The 21,211-nt window shown below is 38.5% G+C and overlaps 1 protein-coding gene across 8 annotated transcripts in view; it reads left to right on the plus strand.

Moving 5' to 3' along the window:
* Positions 1–21,211, plus strand: part of ARHGAP19 (Rho GTPase activating protein 19) — an 83,372-nt gene that overhangs the window by 57,977 nt on the left and 4,184 nt on the right. For 7 of the 8 annotated variants that reach the window (XM_082423758.1, XM_082423762.1, XM_082423760.1 and 4 more), the window contains 6 exons: positions 7,668–7,733; positions 8,755–8,946; positions 12,459–12,557; positions 16,112–16,222; positions 16,761–16,839; positions 17,901–17,919. In XM_082423758.1, coding sequence (XP_082279884.1) covers positions 7,668–7,733; positions 8,755–8,946; positions 12,459–12,557; positions 16,112–16,222; positions 16,761–16,839; positions 17,901–17,914 — 561 coding nt within the window. In that variant the 3' untranslated portion in view covers positions 17,915–17,919. The remainder of the gene's footprint in view (positions 1–7,667; positions 7,734–8,754; positions 8,947–12,458; positions 12,558–16,111; positions 16,223–16,760; positions 16,840–17,900; positions 17,920–21,211) is intronic. The other variant, XM_082423759.1, reaches the window with a different exon arrangement.

Here is a 21,211-nt window from a genome sequence, read left to right on the forward strand (position 1 = left end):
GATTACTGTAGCTTTGTAGTAAGTTTTGAAATAAGAAATGTGAGTCCTCTAGCATTGTTCTTTTTCAAGATTGTTTTAGCTATTTGGGGTCCCTTGAGATTCCATATGAATTTTAGGATGGATTTTTCTATTTCCTTTTTTTTTTAATATAAATTTATTTATGTATTTATTTATTTTTGGCTGCGTTGGGTCTTTGTTGCTGTGTGTGGGCTTTCTCTAGTTGTGGCGAGCGGGGGCTACTCTTCGTTGCGGTGCATGGGCTTCTCATTGCGGTGGCTTCTCTTGTTGCAGAGCACAGGCTCTAGGTGCTTGGGCTTCAGTAGTTGTGACATGTGGGCTCCTTAGTTGTGGCTTGCGGGCTCTAGAGCGCAGGCTCAGTAGTTGTGGTACATGGGCTTAGTTGCTCCGTGGCATGTGGGATCTTCCGGGACCAGGGCTCGAACACATGTCCCCTGCATTGGCAGGCGGATTCTTAACTACTGCGCCACCAGGGAAGTCCTGATTTTTCTATTTCTACAGAAACTGTCGTTGGGATTTTGATAGGGATTGCAGTAGATTATTTTGGGTAGTATTGACATTTTAACAGTATTAAGTCTTCCAATCCATGAACAGGGGATGTCTTTCCATTTATTTATGTTGACTTTAATTTTTTTCAGCAATGTTTTGTAGTTTTCATTGTACAAATCTTTCATCTCCTTGGTTAAGTTAATTCCTAAGTATTTTATTCTTTTTGATGCTATTGTAAATGGAATTGTTTTCTTAATTTCCTTTTTGGATTGTTCATTGTTAGTGTATAGAAATACAACTGATTTTTGTGTGTTGACTTTGTATCCTGCTACTTTGCTGAATTTGTTTATCAGTTCTAACAATTTTTCTTTGAAATCTTTAGAGTTTTCTACATAAAAGATCATATCATCTATGAACAGAGATAATGTTACTCCTTTCCAATTTGGCTGTCTTTTATTTCTTTTTCTTGCCTAATTGGCAAAACTTGCCTCTGGCTAGTTTTGGTTCCTTTTTGTTTAACATAGTTTTTCCTTCAATTTGTCTCTCTTCTTACTTTATAGTAGCTTGATTCTGCAAGGCCAACAGGAGAGTCTCTCTAGTATGTGCTAACAAGATTCAGATGAAGATATATTTTATGTATATCTTATATATAATGCATATTTTATATACATAATGTATTATAAGTGTATATATCATAATTTAATCACAGTTGTGCCATCCCATCACTTTAGCCATATTATATAACCTGATCATCACAGGAGCAGCATTCAGTCACCAATATTCTGTTGGTTAGAAACAAGTCACAAGTCCATTCACACTCAGGAAGAGGGAATTATGCAGAATGTGAACATGGAGGCCACCCTAGGATTTATCCACTACAGGATGGCAAGTGATCCAAAGTCCAGAGTTTAGAAATGACAGATCAGAATCTTTGATTTAGTAGGCTGTAAAACAAAGGGTCAGGGCTGTATCCGGGGCTTAAGTCAAAGATTATGGTCAATTAGAAGTCAAGATATAGGTAAGTGGATTAGAGCAGTAGGTGTAGGACAACAGGAGAAAGAATGGTTTTTAATGATGAACAAAGATCTTTCAAACCAGTTCTTTATATACTTCTCATTTAGGGGAAGAACTAGTTCCAAAGCATGGATTTATAGGAATAAGTTGAGAGGAGTTGTGTGTACGGAGAGTGCAGTTAACTGACAGTAGTTGTGAATCAGGATGGGGAATTTCTAGGTGCAGTTCCTAATAGAACTCTCCTTCTGTTGAGTTCTCTTGTTACCACTGATATGGGATTAACTTTTCATAGCCCACCACTCACAAGTTGAAAGAGAGGTGGTTTCTCAGAGATCTCATTGCACCTCATGGTTTCTAGCTTTTCCACCTTCTGATCTGTTTACCTGTAGAGCCCATTCTCTCTTGCCCATTGTCCAGTACAATTCAAATATACAATGAAGTTGTACCTCACTGTGAAGGATTTTTTTAAAGTGACTTAAAACAACACAAATTTATTATCTTACAGTTCTGTAGGTCAGAAGTCTGACATGAGTCTCACTGGGCTAAAATTAAGGTGTTGGCAGGGATGCAGTCCTTTCTGGATGTTCTAGGGGAAAATCTGTTTACTTGCCTTTTCCAACTTCTAGAGGTTGCCCACATTCCTTGGTTCATAGTCCCCTTCCTCCATCTTCAAGGCTAGCAATGTTGTATCTCTCTGATCCTTCTTCCATAGTGATGTTTCCTTCTAATCACAGCTGGGAAAGGTTCTCTGCTTCTAAGGACCCATGTGATTATAGTGGAACTGCCTGGATAGCCTAGGATACTCTCCCCATTGCAAGGTCTTTAACTTAATCACACCAGCAAAGTCCCTTTTACTATGTCAGATAACATATCACTGTGGAGGACCTTGAGAATACAGATTGTACAAACCTTAGAGATAAAACATGAGTATAGTCTCCTAGATGTAATTTGGCTTGGTACAAGTTCTAATTATTAGATTCTTTCGGACATTCTCTATTTTTACTCTTCCTTTCTCTTCCATAGATCCCTCTTTTAGCTCCTCATCCTTGGGGTTTTGATTCTTATTTGCTATTTACCTTTGTTTCCAGGCTAGTGTGAGCACTCTTTGAGCCTCTGTTTATCTCTAAAGGAGACAAAGAATGTCTTTTTTTTTTGAGATTTATTTTAGTCTCAGGACTTTTCTCTTTGGATTTGAATCAGAACCATTGTCCTTGTGGGCATCTGCTTCACCACTTTGGCTGAGTAGGTTCTTCCCTGAGCTGTTCCTGGATGAAAAATGGTTGATTGTTCTGTGTGCTCTATACTTATTCTGAGGTCCTACTTTACCCCAGATTTGTTCTTCTTGTGCTTTGTTGTCTTCCTTTTTATTTTAATAAATTAAAAAAAAATTATTCATTTATTTATTTAGGCTGCGCCGGGTCTTAGTTGCAGCACTCAGGATCTTCGTTGCCGCGTGTGGGATCTTTTAGTTGCGGCATGTGGGCTTCTTAGTTGCGGTGTGTGGGCTTCTTAGTTGTAGCATGCGGACTCTTAGTTGCGGCATGCATGCAGGATCTAGTTCCCTGACCAGGGATCAAACCTGGGCCCCCTGCACTGGGAGAGCGGAGTCTTACCCACTGGACCACCAGGGAAGTCCCTTTGTTGTCTTTTTCTTGTTCTCAGGCTTCCTTGGGTGGACGGTTTACCTCCTAATCCTCAGATTCTATGTTGCCTCATTCTGTGTTCTTTGAATTTTTTTTCTCTAAAATTATTCCTAACTATTTATAGCTCTGTCCTCTACTATTATCAGTCCATCTGACCTAGTCTGGTTTTCTCTCTTTTCAATAGGAGTCACCACATCTTTTCCTAGGGAATTATGATGTATATACAGTTGAGGCCAATTCCCATTTTATCTGGGAAGTCCTATGAACTGTACAATACCTCGGACCCTCAGATTTTCATTTAAACCTGTCTGCTTCTGGCTCCCTTTCTGAGTATCCCTTCAGCTCATAGTATCTTTTTGGGGCCGAGGTTTTTGTTTCGTTTTGTTTTTAAATGAAGTTATAGAATAGGTGGTGTGGGCTGTCATATTCTTGTTTGGAGGAAATTTCCTTTGGCTCTGCTTTATAATTTACCAAGGTAAAAATTAAACTGTAGATAACATAATGTCTTTGCCATGAGACTCTTTTTTGAAAACTTCATTGTGAAGTTTTTCAAATATAGAGAAAAGTTGAAAGATTGAAACAAATAACTCTCAGATTCAACACGTCACCATTTGCCATATTTGCTTTATCTCTCTCTCTCTCTCTATATATATATATATTTTTTAAATTAATTAGTTAATTTATTGATTGATTGATTTTTGGCTGCGTTGGGTCCTCGTTGCTACGCGCAGGCTTTCTCTAGTTGCGGCGAGTGGGGGCTGCTCTTCATTGCAGTGCACAGGCTCCTCATTGCGGTGGCTTCTCTTGTTGCGGAACATGGGCTCTAGGCACGCGGGCTCAGTAGTTGTGGCTCACGGGCTCTAGAGTGTAGGCTTAGTAGTTGTGGTGCACAGGCTTAGTTGCTCCGTGGCATGTGGGATCCTCCCGGGCCAGGGCTCAAACTGCACCACCAGGGAAGTCCTCTATATATTCATGCTTTCTTTTTTTTTTTTTTTTTTTGCCTGAACCACTGACATCATGATATTTTGTCCTTTAACACTTAAGCATGCATCTCCTAAGAATACGAATATTCTCCTAATAGTCACAGTATTGTTATCACATCTAAGAAGATTTACAAGAATTTCATATCAGCTAATATTCAGTTCATATTTAAATTCCCCAGTTGTCCTAAGAATGTATTTCATAGCTGCTTTTTTAAAAAACATAAACTTGGACTTCCCTGGTGGCGCAGTGGTTAAGAATCCACCCGCCAATGCAGGGGACACGGGTTTGAGCCCTGGTCCAGTAAGATCCCACACGCCGCAGAGCAACTAAGCCCGTGTGCCACAACTACTGAGGCTGCACCCTAGAGCCTGCGAGCCACAACTACTGAGCCTGTGTGCCACAATTACTGAAGCCCGCGCACCGAGAGCCCGTGCTTCACAACAAGAGAAGCCATAGCATTGAGAAGCCCACGCACTGCAACAAAAAGTAGCCGCTGCTCGCCGCAACTAGAGAAAGCCCACGCGCCGCAACTAGAGAAAGCCTGTGCACAGCAACAAAGACCCAATGCAGCCAAAATAAATAAATAAATAAATTTATTTAAAAAAATATAAAAAACATAAACTTGACATATATACACTACCAAATGTAAAGTAGATAGCTAGTGGGAAGCAGCCGCATAGCACAGGGAGACCGGCTCGGTGCTTTGTGACTACCTAGAGGGGTGGGATAGGGAGAGTGGGAGGGAGACGCAAGAGGGAGGGGATATGGAGATATATGGATACATATAGCTGATTTACTTTGTTGTACAGCAGAAACTAACACACCATTGTAAAGCAATTATACTCCAATAAAGATGTAAAAAAACAAAACAAAACATAAACTGATCAAGGCTTATGTATTGCTTTTGATTATTATGTCACTTTTAATCTGGAATAATCACTACCCTTTATCTTCATGTCAATGATTTGTTGAAGCATTCAGGCCTATTGTGTTGTAGAATATTCCACATTTTAAATTTGTCTTACTGTTTTTTCAAGGTTATTTAACTTGTTCCTTTATCCCTTTCTATGTAGTTCCTATAAACCACAAGTTAGGTTTAGAGGCTTGATTAGATTCAGGTTAAGCATTTTTGGCAAAGATTCATAGGTGATGTTTGTATACATCATATTGCATCACATTAGGAGGCACAGAATGTAGATTGTCTTACTCTCAGTAATGCTAATTTTGCTACTTGCCACATGTCTCAATTATAAAGGTACATTTTCCCCTTTGCAAGTAGTAAGTAACCTGCAGGGCAATTACCTAATATAATGGTTTAGCATCCACTGATAATCCTGCTGGACAGTATAACTATATTGTGTATCACAAAACAGTGATTTTCTAATTATATCATTAATCTTTATTAGCTGACTTTCTTCTTTGGAGAAGAGCTTTCCTTCTCTCTCTTAGTCTCTTTTATTATGAGTCTCTGTAGGCTCGTGGATTTTTAGTTATTCAAAGTGTTAATCAATTTCAGTTGTTAATTTTGATATTCAAATTGTACCAAATTTGGCCTGTGATAGCCCTTGTAAGCTGCTTCCTGCTGTGTCTTTTTGACAGGACTCCATTAGTCTTTGAGTGTTTCCATCCTGGCATAAATGTCCCCAGCTTACTTTATACTTGCTCTGCCCTGGGCCTGGAATCAATTATTTTCTTCAAGGAGCCCTAGTTTCTTCCACTGACACTGGGTATACGTACTGATTGTTTCTTGGGTGTCATTGCTTCTAGGCTCTTTGAGGGCAAGGAAGTAGAATTAAAATTTTTTTAAAAAGAAATCATTAGTTCATATTAGTATTTCCAATTCAGATTTAACATTACAGAGCTTTTTCTTGACTTCTTTTACTTTATATTTATATAAATGTAAATTTTTACATTGCAAATTCCAGATTTTAATAGCATTTATATATGTTAGTTGCTTTATCCTACAATATAATAAATTAATTTCAAAATAATACAACTATTACTACTAACAATAAACGTCTGTAAATCTGTTGATGGAAGTTTAGGATTTCCTTACAGTTCCTTTTCCCTTGAATATATCTCACTAAGGTTGTATAGTCAGAATACAGTTTTCAAAAGTTAGGTGGAATAATCCCTTCCTCTGTGCTTATGTTATCATTTAAAAAAAAAATTATTATTTGGCTGTGCCAGATCTTAGTTATGACATGCGGGAACTTCATTGCGGCATGCGGGATCTTTAGTTGCAGCATGCGAGATCTTTAATTGCAGCACGCGAACTCTTAGTTTCGGCATGTGGGATCTAGTTCGCTGACCAGGGATTGAACCTGGCCCCCTGCATTGGGAGCATGGCGTCTTAGCCACTGGACCACCAGGGAAGTCCTTTTTTTTAATTTTTCAATTTGATATACAGATATATTTTTTGTTGTTGTTGTACAGGTTTAGGGTTTGCCTCTTTTCCTTTTGGATTTAATTTTATTTTTTGAACCTGTGGTATATTTATATGGTTCAAAAGTCAAAACTACACAAAAAGGTATATTTAGAGAAATTTCAGTCCTTTCCCTAACCATTTTCATTGTTTTCTGGTTTAGTCTCTTAGTGTTTTCTTTGTGTTTCTTTTTGTAAAAACAAATTATTGTGTATATGTGTGTATATTTTTATTTCCTCTTCTTTCTTACACAAGTGCTCTATACACTGCTCTGTAACTTTTCTCACTCAACAGCAGATCCTGGAAATCACTTATATCAGTTTGTAAAGTGTTTCTTCCCTCCCTCCCTTCTCTCATTTTTAATGACTGCATAGTACTGTGTTGTATGGATGTATAAAAGTTTATTTAACCATCCTTCTATTAATAGATATTTCGGTTGTGTGTAATATTTTGATTAATCTTATCCAAGTATGTTTTGTATTTCTGGAGTAATATCTTCAGGATAGATTTTCAGAAGTGAAATTTTTGGTTTAAGGGGTAAATGAAAATATAATTTTTTTAAATGCTGCCAAATTCTCTTTCATAGTGGTTGCATTATTTACACTTCTACTAGGACTGTATCAGGATACTTATCACAGGATTCCGGGTAATATACCAATAAGCTAAATTCCTCCTTGTCTGTTGTTACTCCATAGTAATTCTAAATGGTATTTTCTATACAGTGATTCTAAAATGTGATTTAGGGACCACTTGAAATTTGTAAGGATTTGGGGGTAGTTTTTGTCAAATATAAACATTACTACAAATGTCTGTTCTGGCTCATTTGAGAAAAATTATATATATACACACACATATGCCATATATGATTTTTAAAACTACAGTAGTGTCTTTTCATAGTTTTCCTGTTGGATTGTTGAGCTATCTTTTTGGTGGCAAGAGAAAGGAAACTATGAAATAGGGTATTTTGAGGATCTTTTGTTTTTCCAGAGTAATCTGCCAGTCAGATCATTTTAAGAACCACTGTCCTTATGACCTGAAAGAATTTTAGATTCTGCTAACCATTTGTTCTTGTTTTTCTTTTATATCCTGCCCAGGCTCCTGCTTATATTCGGGAATGTGCCAGATTGCACTATTTGGGTTCCAGAACGCAAGCATCAAAGGTAAGAATAGGAAATTGCTCTTAGCCCAAACAAGGAGAGAGCTAGTTAAGATTAGTGGAGTTTTAAAACAATGTATGAAATCAAAGTAAAGACATAAGAAAATAAAATGTGTTATAGTTGAAAAAAAGTCTGTAAATAGCAAATGTATTAAATATTTTTAGTTATGAAAGTACAGTTTTATGTAATACATTCTTCTTTCAAGTTTGGTGGTAAGGTAACAAACACTCTGAAATGTCTGAAAGACTTGAGACCTTATGAGCTTAGAAAGCAAATGTGTGACGCTTATTAACAAGATTACATGATTATTGAGTTTTAAAAGTGAGAAGTTTAAAAAACATCACAAGCACTTTTTGATGATTTTTTTTAGTCTGTCTTGATTAGAAACTTAAGCTGTCATCTTATGCTTCTTTTTCTGCTCCTGTTGGTTTCTACCTCTCATTCAGCAAATATTTGGTGTGACCAGGAAAACAGTATTTTATTTCAGCTAGTTTAACTGGAGTATGGTTTTTCTTAGAGAGTTGTTTTTGTTCCTCTACCACTGCTGTGTAGTTATCACATATTGTCATGTGAGCACCAGCCAAGAACCAGTGTACTTGGTCTCTAAGATGGGTCTGTCACTTTAGTATCTAGGTGATTTTAAACTTATAGGTTAACTTCAATTTCTTCTTCAATGAAATGGGAATAATGATACTTTCACTGCTTAACTCATAGGATACCAATGAGAATTACATGAGATTAAAAGATGCTCTGAAAACTGGACTATTATATAAATATAATTTTTGGTGACAATATTCTAAATGAATTTAGGTTTTCTGCGCAGGTCATGGGAGTGGGCTGTTGATATAGTCTATAATTGTAGGTTTCTCTTTATCTGATGATAGTATTTAGATTTTTCTTGTTCCTACATGTAAGAGTATACCATGTTTCCCACATCTCCCCTTTTTTTGTTCCAGTGTGGTGGGAATCTGGAAACAAAGCTGGCAGGATATATTAATTCACTTTTCTTTTAAATTTTCCATAGGATGATCTTGATCTGATAGCTTCGTGTCATACCAGCTCCTTCCAAGTGACAAGATCTCAGAAATGGAACCGGCGAGATTCCTGCCTTTATCAGGAGGAGACCCAGCAGCGTACGGGAGAGGCACTAAGAGAATTGTTCCAACATGTTCACAATATGCCAGAGTCGGCAAAGAAGAAACACCTTATCAGACAGGTGCCGAAGGCAGGGAGACAGTGACGGGGCTTTAGGAATGTGATTTTTGCTTGTAGAATCACTAGGGAATATTATTAAGAATTTCATTTAATTTTTGTCTCTTACTGGTCCAAGCTTTGGTTTAGCCAAGAAAGAGAACTTGTCTATGGAACCTCAGTGGTGATCTCTGTACTATTGCCCCACTAGAGAAAGGGGTGGAGGCTCTTGGATTTCCAGAGTAAACAGAAGGATCCAATGTGGTTAGTTTCTCTAATTTGGTCATGTATGACATTTAAACCCTTCATATTTTCTTGGCAAATAACTTAATCTTGCTGACTTTCAATTTTCTTGTTTGTAAAATGGTGATTGTAATGCCCATGTTTCGTGGTTGTAAAGATTAGAAAGAATCTATGTAAAGTGGCTGCCATAGCAGAGAAAAAGTGGTAGTTCTTACTAGTGAGTTGTTTGCAGTTAGAAAACACTAAATCAAGGGCCTAGTGTGATACTAGAAATAGGAATTCTAGTGGCGGAGTTTGTTTTTTTTGGAGCTATGGGAGCAAAATTAGGTCTCTCATTTGCTATCTTGAGACTCAAAGTATAGCCTGAGTAAATATTGATGACTTGGTTAGTTTCTTTCTCAGGAAATTTATTTTGTCTCAGCCCCTCTTGAATTTTAGCTAAACAGGCAAGGTCAGCCTCTTGACTTCTTCTTTTTCTTTTTTTTTTTTTAAAGGATACCTTTAATTTATTTTATTTTATTTTTTAGCTGTGTTGGGTCTTCATTTCCGTGCAAGGGCTTTCTCTAGTAGTGGCAAGCGGGGGCCACTCTTCATCGCGGTGCGCGGGCCTCTCACTATCGCGGCCTCTCTTGTTGCGGAGCACAGGCTCCAGACGCACAGGCTCAGTAGTTGTGGCTCACGGGCGTAGTCGCTCTGTGGCATGTGGGATCTTCCCAGACCAGGGCTCGAACCCGTGTCCCCTGCATTAGCAGGCAGATTCTCAACCACTGCGCCACCAGGGAAGCCCAGCCTCTTGACTTCTTATTCAACTGAGCCCTTCTTGAGGGATGTCTGTGTTTTTATTTATTTTTTTATACCTAACCTCAAGCATGGGGCCAGACAGAAACAAATGCTCAGAAATGTTGAACTGAGCTATTCTTTACAATTGACAAAGTCCTTTAAGAGAAATTTTCTGTCACTCTCTTTGTTTTGTTTTTTTAATATTTATTTATTTATTTAGGCTGCACTGGGTCTTAGTTGCAGCATGCGGGCTTCTTAGTTGCGGCATGCATGCGGGATCTAGTTCCCCAACCAGGGATTGAACCTGGGCCTTCTGCATTGGGAGCACGGAGTCTTACCCACTGGACCACCAGGGAATTCCCTTTGTCACTCTCTTTGAAGTTACTTTGAGATCTAGCAAACTGTGCTATGACTGGAATTTTAGAGGGTGTTGGCCAAGTAGTATTACAGATTTAAAGCAGTGTAGTGATTTAATTCTTGGTAGAAACTAAGCCAGTAATTCAGGTAGGACAGGTGTAAATGACTTCCCTCATCAAGAACACTGAGGGTTAAAGATAATACAAAGGAAAAAACTAACATTAGTTTTGCTCTTTTTAGAAAAATAGGAAATTATAGAGAAGGATTAAAAGAAAATAAATCACTCATCCTACCAGTGTTTACATATTGGGTATTTCTTTTAGTCTTTTTCCTGTGGATATATTGGGTTGGACAAAAAAGTTCGTTGGTCAACTCAATATTTTGGAATATGGAAAAAGTTCATTTTTCCATATGGAAAAACCTGAACGAACTTTCTGGCCAAGCCAATATTTTGACGTAGTTATGATCATACCATATACTTTCTTTTATTTCTCCCTTTTTCATTAAACATTACAGCCTAAGCATTTTCTCATGCATGCTTGCAAACTCCTTACATACATTTAAAATATTGCCATTTATTTTTGAAGAAACTATACTTTTACTATTCTCTATGATTATATATAATTTATTCTCCATGATTATAAAAATAATGAGTACTCACTACAGAAACATTGAAACCTCCAGAAGAGTGTCAAGAAGAAATTAAAAATCACCTGTTATCATCTGGAGATAACCACTGATAACCACTGATAACATCTTGGAGTATTTCCTTCTTATATTTCTTTCCATGAACATGTATTTCATTTTTTTTTTGTTTAATTGAGATCATATTCAGTTTTTAAAATACCCTACCCTTTTCATATAACATTATATCAGAGCATTTTCCATGTCGTTAAAAGGCTGTAAACATTTTTAATGGTTGCATAATATTTTATTGTATATAACCTGATATATATACAGTTTGTCCTCTACTGGACATATTAGGGGAAATTAGGTCATTTTGGGGACTTCCCTGGTGGCACAGGGGTTAAGAATCCGCCTACCAGTGCAGGGTACACGGGTTCGATCCCTGGTCTGGGAAGATTCCACATGCCGCGGAGCAATTAAGCCCATGCGCCACAACTACTGAAGCCTGCGCACCTAGAGCCTGTGCTCCGCAGCAAGAGAAGCCACTGCAATGAGAAGCCTGTGCGCTGCAGCGAAGAGCAGCCCCTGCTCGCCGCAATTAGAGAAAACCCGTGTGCAGCAACGAAGACCCAACACAGCCAAAAATAAATAAATTTAAAAAAAAAAGAAATTAGGTCATTTTTTAGTTTATACATATTTGTTCATAAGTATTCTCATTGCAGATTATTTCTTAGAAGAGGCGTGACCATAGGGTATGCATTTTCTGGGGGGAGCTGTTACAGCTACTAGGTTTCTTTTCATATATAGGTCCATCCTTCTTTCCCCTCCTTTTTTTTTCCTCCCTAAAAATTGCTGAAGTTTGTTTGAATAAACTTTTAAATTTCAAACAATTTAGGTTTGGAAAAAAATTGCAAAGAAAGTACAGAATTCCCACATATCCTTCACCTAGTTCCTCCTAATGTTAATGTTGTCAGAACTAATAAATTAACATTAGTACATTACTAGTAACATTACAGACTTTATTCAGATTTTACCAGTTTTAACACTAATATCCTTTTTCTGTTCTAGGATCCAATACAGATAGCACATTGCATTTAAACACACATAAACCATCCTCTCTCTCTCTTTGCACTTTATTTGTGAAAGAAACCAGATTCTTTGTCTCCCGCAGTCTGGATTTTGCTGATTGCATCCCTGTGGTATTACTTAAGATGTTTCTTAGTCCTCTGTATTTGCTATAACCTGGTAGTTAGATCTAATTCTAGAAGCTTGATCTGATTCCAATTTGATTGTTTTTGGGTGTGTATTATTTAATTTAATTTAATTTACCCTCAGGCTAATTTAATACATTTTGACTTCTTGGCATAATTTTTGCCTTTGTGATTTGCTTGCCAACCTACTAATCCATGTATGTACAGATTCACTTATTCTTGGGCTTTTCTAGGTATTTCCACTTAGCTATTGATTGTCACAGAATGCTATCTCTTGATGGGAGACTACTAACAAAATGTTCTTTATGTTTTCTTCTAGTTTAATAAGCATTCTGAGACCCAAACACCAGGACGAGAACCTTCTACCCTCCGGGTGCAGAAGAGGGCCCGTTCACGGTCCTTCAGTGGCCTTATTAAGGTAGGTACACTGTGCTGTCATTTTCAGCATTGATTGTGAGAAAATTTAACAGTCTGACTCTTCTTATGCATAAACAGTTTTATTCTGTTCTTTGGGATTCTATGAAGGCTTCACTTGTAAAGGGAAAAGAATAGAATTTGGAAAAGCTTTTACTTTTCAAAGCATTTTTCTGTGTTTCAGATCAGAGAAGGGGCTCTATGATTGGAGAAGTAAGAGATAAAAGAAATAAAGGTCCTTTTGTCTCTTCTGGGGCTGAGGACAGAGTCCTCATCCCTGAGTAGAGAATCTCTTTTGGTTCATGACCTGCTTTGTGCTACATACTTCATTGTGCAATTTGCTAAAGTTATGGAAAAGTGAGAAAGTTGACAGAGACTGGAAATGGATTTTTCTAATAGGCTAGTGAGTTTTAGGTAACTCAAATTTTTGTGAGCTTAATATTTTGATCAGTTGTTTTGTTCTCTTCCTATGTCTCAAATTCATTAAAAATCTTGTTTTTAAAACAAATGCAATATGTACTTCTGTGCTGTTGCTACCATTGCTGTCTGTAGGTTCAATTTACTTGAGTCTTCATTGATGATCTGAACTTGTAGTTAAGGGATATTGCCAGCAGGTGGCAGTAGATAGCTGATTACGGGGTTCAAATTTCCAGGCATAAACAAAGGCAAGGTCCTATCTAGTTAATTTGGAGAGAGATTAGCACTGTTCTGTGTTCTACAGGTTTTCTTTTTAAAATTGTTTAACATTATTAAAATTTATAAATCCAGCAACATTAAGGAGATCTTTGCTTAAAAGTTGTGCTCTTAAAAAAAAACAACCTTGTAATATATATATATATATGTGTATTTTTTTTTAAACTGTAGTTGTTAGCAGTTGCAACTTTATCTTACTCTAATTTTGGTTGTAGTTATTATCATTAATAGCAGTTTAGAATTCACTCAATCCTATCCACTGGGGCCAATAGCCTTGGGACATTAGGTTTGTTTGATATCAAACAGAGTGAAAAGGCAACCCACAGAATGGGAGGAAATATTTGCAGAATATATATCTTATAAGCGGTTAATAGCCAGAATATAAAAATAACTCTTACAACAACAGCAAAGAAAATCAATCCATATTAAAAAATGGGCAGGGACTGCCCTGGCGGTCCAGTGGTTAAGACTCCACGCTTCCACTGCAAGGGACATGGGTTTGATCTCTGGTCAGGGAACTAACATCCCACATGCTGCACAGCATGGCCAAAAAGAAAAAAAAGAAAAGGCAAAGGATTTAAATAGGCATTTTTCTGAAGAAGATTAAAAAAACGCTCAATATCCCTTATCATTAAGGAACTGCAAATGAAAACCACAATGAGATAACAATTCACACTCACTAGGATGGCTATTATCAACAAAACAGAAAATAGCAAGGTAAGGATGTGGAGAAATTGGAACCCTTGTGTACTGTTGGTGGGAACGTAAAATGGTGCAACCACTATGGAAAACAGTATGGCGGTTCCTCAAAAACTAAAAATAGAACTACCATATGATCAAGCAATTCCAAGTAGGGATGTGAACAGATATTTGTATACATGTTTGTAGTGGCATTATTTACAATCAAAAGGCGAAAGCCACTCAAGTGTTCGTTGATGGATAAATGGATAAACAAAATGTGGTGTATATGAACAATGGATCAGTACTCAGCCTTAAAAAAGAAGGAAGTTCTGACACATGCTACAACATAGATTAAACTTGAAAACATCATGCTAAGTGAAATAAGCCAGTCACAAAAGAACAAATATTGTATTATTCCGCTTATATGAGGTACCTACAGTAGTCAAATCCATAGAAACAAAGTAGAATGGTGGTTGTCAGGGACTAAGGATCTGGGGGGAATTGGGATTATTGTTTAATGGGTACAGAGTTTCTGTTTGGGAAGATGAAAAATTTCTGGGATGTGGTGTTGGTTGCACAACAATATGACTGTACTTTACACTACTGAACTGTACACCTGAAAATGGTTAAAATGATAAATTTTATGTTATGTATATTTTACCATAATTTTAAAAAATTCCCTTTGCTAGAACCCCAAAAGTGTATTCACCTGCTTAGACGTGGCAAGTAAAATGAGCATCCTTGGTTCATTTTACTTGGAAGTCTGTCATTCCCTCTGACTTCCTGCCATAGAGATGATTGGTAACAAGAAAAGTTACAGTCCAATAAGTGTTTCTCTGTGTGTTAGTCAAACATGTTTCTTTAACTGAAGTTAGATGGATATAGTTTTCTCTTCATAGTGAGCTCTTCTGCAGTTGGTTCTACAAGTGTTGCTAATTATTGCTTGAAATGTAAAAATATAGTATCCTCTTGGCAGCTGCCCTCTTCTTTACTGAGAGAGCATTTAGAACTTTAGAGTTATAAAAAAGTTTATAATTGTATCAGGAGAAAACATTTTAGAAAAATAATTTTAAACACAATGTTAGCAAGTTTTTTAGGACAGAAGGGTAAACTGTTTTCATTATAAATGAAGAGACTTTCAAGCTAATCATAGATGAAGGTTTCTGCTCGATAGCAAAGGAGTAATGAAATGTCTGTTAAAAAATTCACTGGAAGCTGAATTTTAGCTTTTATAGCTAGTCCTGTGGCTCCTGGTATCCCCAGTTCAGCTTATACTGAGGTGTTATCTGACTTCTGAAAGGAAGATGTACTGGCCTTATTTTTCTAGCACTTCTGTGTTTTAGCTATTTGATTTCTATCCTGCTTTGATACTTTTTTTTTGGCTAGACTTTTTTTCCTCCAAAATTTGTCTCATGTAAATGATTTATTACAGAATATTCCTACTAATATTTATATTATAAAGTTTAATGTTCTAGTTTTGATATGTTCTTTCTTTTGGAATTCAAATTTATTCTCTAAGGAGAAAAAAGAAAGATTTCTTCAAAGATGGTAGAATTGTCACTGTCAACTGTTACAGTAGGTTACATTAGCTTTTAAGCTGTTCAGAGATGAAAGGGCTTTTAGTCTTGCTCTGAATATCAGTATAGTCATGTGACCCTTTTAAGAAGGCCCGTACCCTTTTATGGCTATACTAGAAACTCTTAGAGAATTTCTCCAAATTTTCCAATCCTGTGTGAGGAGGACATGACAGGGAAGCAAAATCTTAGAGTGGACCCAGTGTAAGTGTCTTTTAGTGGGGAGGGGAGGAGGGGACTCTTAAAAGGTGCCAGAGACAATATGTCTTTAGGGAAAAAATTATACTGGTAGGTAACTGGTGTTTCTTTCAGGGCCTCAGAAGCACTGTAATTGGCCTGTATTAGTTGGTTTAAATCAACTATAAAGTTGTTTTTAACATTGCAGCCCTTTAATTGGTTTAAAGAGGAATAGTGATCACCTAAAGAAAGGCAGTGATCTCAGGTTTTTTAGTAACGTGCTTTGACCTCTCTTGTATAAGATGCCTGGGGTAATTTATCAAAGAGCTGAGATTTTTTTTAACCTAAGAAACTATAGTTTTGAAGACCAGTATAATTATAATATAGATATTGTAGATGTTTATAAATCAAATATTTTCTCTTCCTAAATCAGCGGAAGGTCCTGGGAAATCAGATGATGTCAGAAAAGAAAAACAAGTACCCTACTCCAGAATCTGTAGCCATTGATGAATTGAAGAGAACCAGCAAAGAAAATATGAATTTAGTAAGATACTATTCTTTGCACTTTCTCTTTGTATGTGTTCATTTGTAGAAAAGAAGAAAATTAATATACTGTCGTCTGTTTTACTGTGTTTCTTTGGGCCATATTCAACTATGCCTTTTCCCCAGTCTTTTCATTTATGCTGACTTCTTTCTGTAGGTTTTCATTGATTCATTCAACAAACATTTTGAGTTCAAGGAAGATATAGCCAGTCATAAGCAGAAATGACAAATGTAGTGAAATAGCTCCACACACAAAGTGCTGGAGGGAGCAGTTCTTACTGGGAGACTCCACAGGGTGGGTGACATTTGAGCCAGGCCTGCTCGGCACTGCAGTACGTGTGGAGTAGTCCTTCAAGTTTTCCTAGGAATGGTTACTTCATTAAGCCAGCAATAAAACAGTTAAGATTAATGAGATCTAAATACGTTGGTAAAACTCTTCATATTGAAATTGAACGAGTAAATAATTCCTCTGTTAGTAAAGTCTGTCTATAGGAATGACATTAGGACATTTAAACCGCTATAAAATTTTCTTGTTACAGTTATTTTCTGGATCTCCATCTGTCATGATGACACCAACAAGACTGAAATGGTCTGAGGGGAAGAAAGAGGGGAAAAAAGGTACTAACTGTACTTATTCTGTGTGTCTTATGAATGTAGTTCCTTTCTGTATCTAGTCAATAGCATTTTTTGAATTCCTAGTGTGGTATGGTTGTAGTCAGAAGAGATGTAAAAATTATAAGGCTGGGTCCTGCCCTTGAGTTCATTTAGCAGATGGTTATTGAGCAACTACTCAGCGCTGTCCCAGGTGCTGAGGGGCAGAGCTGTGAACACAGACCCACACAGTCTCTGCATTCTTGGACAGATGGGACACGTGAGAAATATCTTAAGAATACTTGTTAAGCAAATTAAAAGCAAGTGTAAACTAACTTGTGAAACCAAGTACAGGAGTGCTGAGAAGATGTTCAGTAAACATGGAATAGTTATGTTCCTTTTCTGCGCAGACTTTAGCTTTGTTTATTCAATAAAGCTTTCCAGATAAACAGCTCATGCTGAAGGACCCTGGAAATCATATCATACAACATGTTTTTGAGGATATTTAGGGTAAAAAGGATTATTTAGTGCTGGGACTGCTGATTGTCGGAGGCTCAGTTGGTGAAGTGCAGTGGCTGCTGTACTTTCCTCTGAGGAAGCCATGTGGCTAACTGGAAAGGCCAGGGGATTTGTAGTTAGACCTAAGTTGAGGCGTCATTCCTCTGGCCTGGGAAAACCACTCATTCTCAGCCTACTTCTTCCTCAGCAAATGGGAATAATAGTTATATCTACTTCCCAGATTTCTTATGAGGCTCAATTGAAATTATGTTTTGGGAACACATTGTGATTGTTAAAGCATTAACAAGTAGTAGTAATTGTTACTGAAGAAAACTGGGTGAGGCTAGGTCTTGTTTTATAAGGCTTGTGTTGCAGATGAAACGATCTCTGGTCTGATATGCTCATTTTACCAGAGATATGAGCATAATTACTATTTGAGACATCAGCAATAGAAAGAGAACACAAGCCCAATCCTTATAGATAAATCTTTATTCTTTTCTAGGAAGTTAGATTTCAGTATGGTCTTCTTACTTATCCTTGAATGAATTATCTGAACTCTCTTTTCTTTCCTTGTTGCCTTTGGCTTCTAGGCTGGGCTGTCTGATTGAGGCAAGTTTGGTGTTTGGATTCTGTGTGTCTAAATATGTCTACCTATATCTTCATAAGTCAAAACCAAGCATAAGTTATTTTTATTATTTTTATTTTTGGCTGCATTGGGTGTTCATTGCAGTGCGTGGGCTTCTCATTGCGGTGGCTTCTCTTGTTGCGGAGCATGGGCTCTAGGCACACAGGCTTAGTAGTTGTGGCGCACAGGCCTAGTTGCTCTGCGGCATGTGGGATCTTCCCGGACCAGGGCTCAAATCTGTGTCTCCTGCATTGGCAGGCAGATTCTTAACCACTGAACCACCAGGGAAGTCCCAGCATAAGTTATTTTTGAAGGATACATTGTTTGTATCAGTTACACCTTTTCTTGCTTTCATTTTTGAAGGTAATCAAGAAATGTCTTTCTATGTCGACAGCTCTACTTTTGGAAGAAAGAAATGCGTTAAAAAAAATAAGTCAGGACTTCCCTGGTGGTGCAGTGGTTGAGAATCTGCCTGCCAATGCAGGGAACACGGGTTTGAGCCCTGGTCCGGGAAGATCCCACATGCCGCGGAGCAACTAAGCGCGTGTGCCACAACTACTGAGCCTGCGTGCCACAACTACTGAGCCCGCGCGCCTAGAGCCCATGCTCTGCAACAAGTCACCGCAATGAGAAGCCTGCGCACGGCAACGAAGAGTAGCCGCTGCTTGCTCGCAACTAGAGAAAGCCCGCGCGCAGCAACAAAGACCCAACGCAGCCAAAAAAAGTCAGTTTAATTTTTTTTTTTTTTAAACCAGGAGATGACTCCTACTCTTTTTTTTTTAAATTAATTAATTATTTATTTATTTTATGGCTGTGTTGGGTCTTCGTTTCTGTGCAAGGGCTCTCTCTAGTTGCGGCAAGTGGGGGCCACTCTTCATCGCGGTGCGCGGGCCTCTCGCTATCGCGGCCTCTTGTTGCGGAGCACAGGCTCCAGACGCGCAGGCTCAGTAATTGTGGCTCACGGGCCTAGTTGCTCCGTGGCATGTGGGATCTTCCCAGACCAGGGCTCAAACCCGTGTCCCCTGCATTGGCAGGCGGATTCTCAACCACTGCGCCACCAGGGAAGCCCCTCAGTTTAATATTTTACCAAGAAGTTTTAGAGCAGGGATTCTTCCTGTTAACTGTGGACTTCCTAAGGGCTCTAATAAAGTTCCTGGTATTGTTGATGGAATTTTATGTGTAGGTGCATATGTACATTTTTCTGGAGGAGAGATTATATAGTTTTTATAAGATTCTTAAAAATGTTAGTGATTCAGAAAAGTGGAGGCCCACAGATAATGAATGACCTCCCACGGGATTAAGCAGTGGCATTTTCACATTACCCTCTCCCTGCTCACTTCCTCTAATTGGGATCACCTGTGGCTGTCATGACTTCACACTCTTCTCCTTCTCCTCCTTCCTCTTTAATTTTTTCCATCTCTGCAGTGCTTTACTATCGTCTGCCTCCCCCTCCACCTCTTCATGTTTTTCAGTGCTCTGTCTTAAACTCTCTGCTTGTTCCTGCTCTTGCTTTTCCCCCTCTTAGCAGTTTGGTCTCCTTCTGCAGCTCAGTTCTGTTCTCTGTTTGATACCTGCTCCCAAGCCTGCACCTCCAGATCTGAACTCTGTTCAGTCTCCAAGCCCACAGATCCAAGTGCCTGCCATCTATTTGTTTTACATAAAGAATACAAGCCAAGATTTTTTTGATGGTGATTTTATAAAAGGAACAAGTATTTTTTTTTAAATTTATTTATTTTATTTATTTATTTTTGGCTGTGTTGGGTCTTCCTTGCTGTGCACGGGCTTTCTCTAATTGCGGCAAGCGGGGGCTACTCTTTGTTGTGGTGCGTGGGCTTCTCATTGTGGTGGCTTCTCTTGTTGCAGAGCACGGGCTCTAGGCACGCGGGCTTCAGTAGTTGCAGTACGTGGGCTCAGTAGTTATGGCTCATGGGCTCTAGAGCGCAGGCTCAGTAGTTGTGGTTAGTTGCTCCGCGGCATGTGGGATCTTCCTGGACCAGGGATCGAACCCGTGTCCCCTGCATTGGCAGGCGGATTCTCAACCACTGCGCCACCAGGGAAGCCCAGGAACAAGTATTTTTTGAAGAAGATAATGCAATTTTATTATCATCAATAGTGTGCTCCCAAAGACATTTATTTCTCGTGGGGTTTCTCAATTGGCACTATCGACATTTTAGGTCAGATAATTCTTACGATATTTAGCATGATATTTAGCATCCCTGGTCTCTACCCACTAGATGCCAGTAGCACCCTTCCCCCAGTTGTGGCAGCCAAAATGCCTCCAGACATTGCCAAATGTCCCCTTCATGGGAGGGGGGCAAAATCAGTCCCTGATGAGAACTGTTGATTCAGCACCTACTTATTAATGGGCATTATTTTCAGCAGTCAGAATCTTACCCATTGTTCAAAGCCCAGCCTAAACCCTACCTCCTCTTCAAAACCTTCTTTGGCTAACCCAGACAGATATACCTTTTCCTTTGAACTCTTATTGACATTGCTAAAATGTTGACATTTAATGTGATTTATCATAGATATTTGCTTCACATGTATTGTCTTATCTCTGTAGCTAGTTTCTCTTCTGGAAGACAAAGGCCAGACTTAATATATTCGTGGCCCCCGTCTTCTTCTCTTCCCCCCAGTAATGACTGCCTTGCATCTAGTAGGCATTTAGTAAACATTCGCTGGTGAGAGGTTTAGTGGTGGTAAGAACATGAGCTTTGCATTCAGTTAGGCTTGCGTTCAGTTCCCAGCCTTTTTTTTTTTAATTAAAAAAAAATTTTTTTTTTAATTAATTAATTTGTTTTTATTTTTGGCTGTGTTGGGTCTTCGTTGCTGTGCATGGGCTTTCTCTAGTTGTGGTGAGCGGGGGCTATTCTTCAGTGTGGTGCGTGGGCTTCTCATCATAGTGGCTTCTCTTGTTGCAGAGCACGGGCTCTAGGCATGCGGGCTTCAGTAGTTGTGGCACATGGGCTCAGTAGTTGTGGCTCGCGGGCTCTAGAGCGCAGGCTTAGTAGTTGTGGCGCATGGGCTTAGTTGCTCCGCGGCATGTGGGATCTTCCCGGACCAAGGCTCGAACCGGTGTCACCTGCATTGGCAGGCGGATTCTTAACCTCAGTTCCCAGCCTTAATAGCTGTATATCTTAGGGCAAGTTTGTGTAGGCTTCACTTTCTTCACCTGTAAAATAGCAAGAGCATTACCTCATGCCCAGGTTGTTGTGAGGGTAAATGAAACAATATACATAAAGAACTCAGAGCAACACCTGGCACAAAATATGCACT

Source organism: Balaenoptera physalus, assembly GCF_965194825.1.
Source record: "Balaenoptera physalus genome assembly, chromosome: 14".
Classification (NCBI taxonomy): Eukaryota; Metazoa; Chordata; class Mammalia; order Artiodactyla; family Balaenopteridae; genus Balaenoptera; species Balaenoptera physalus.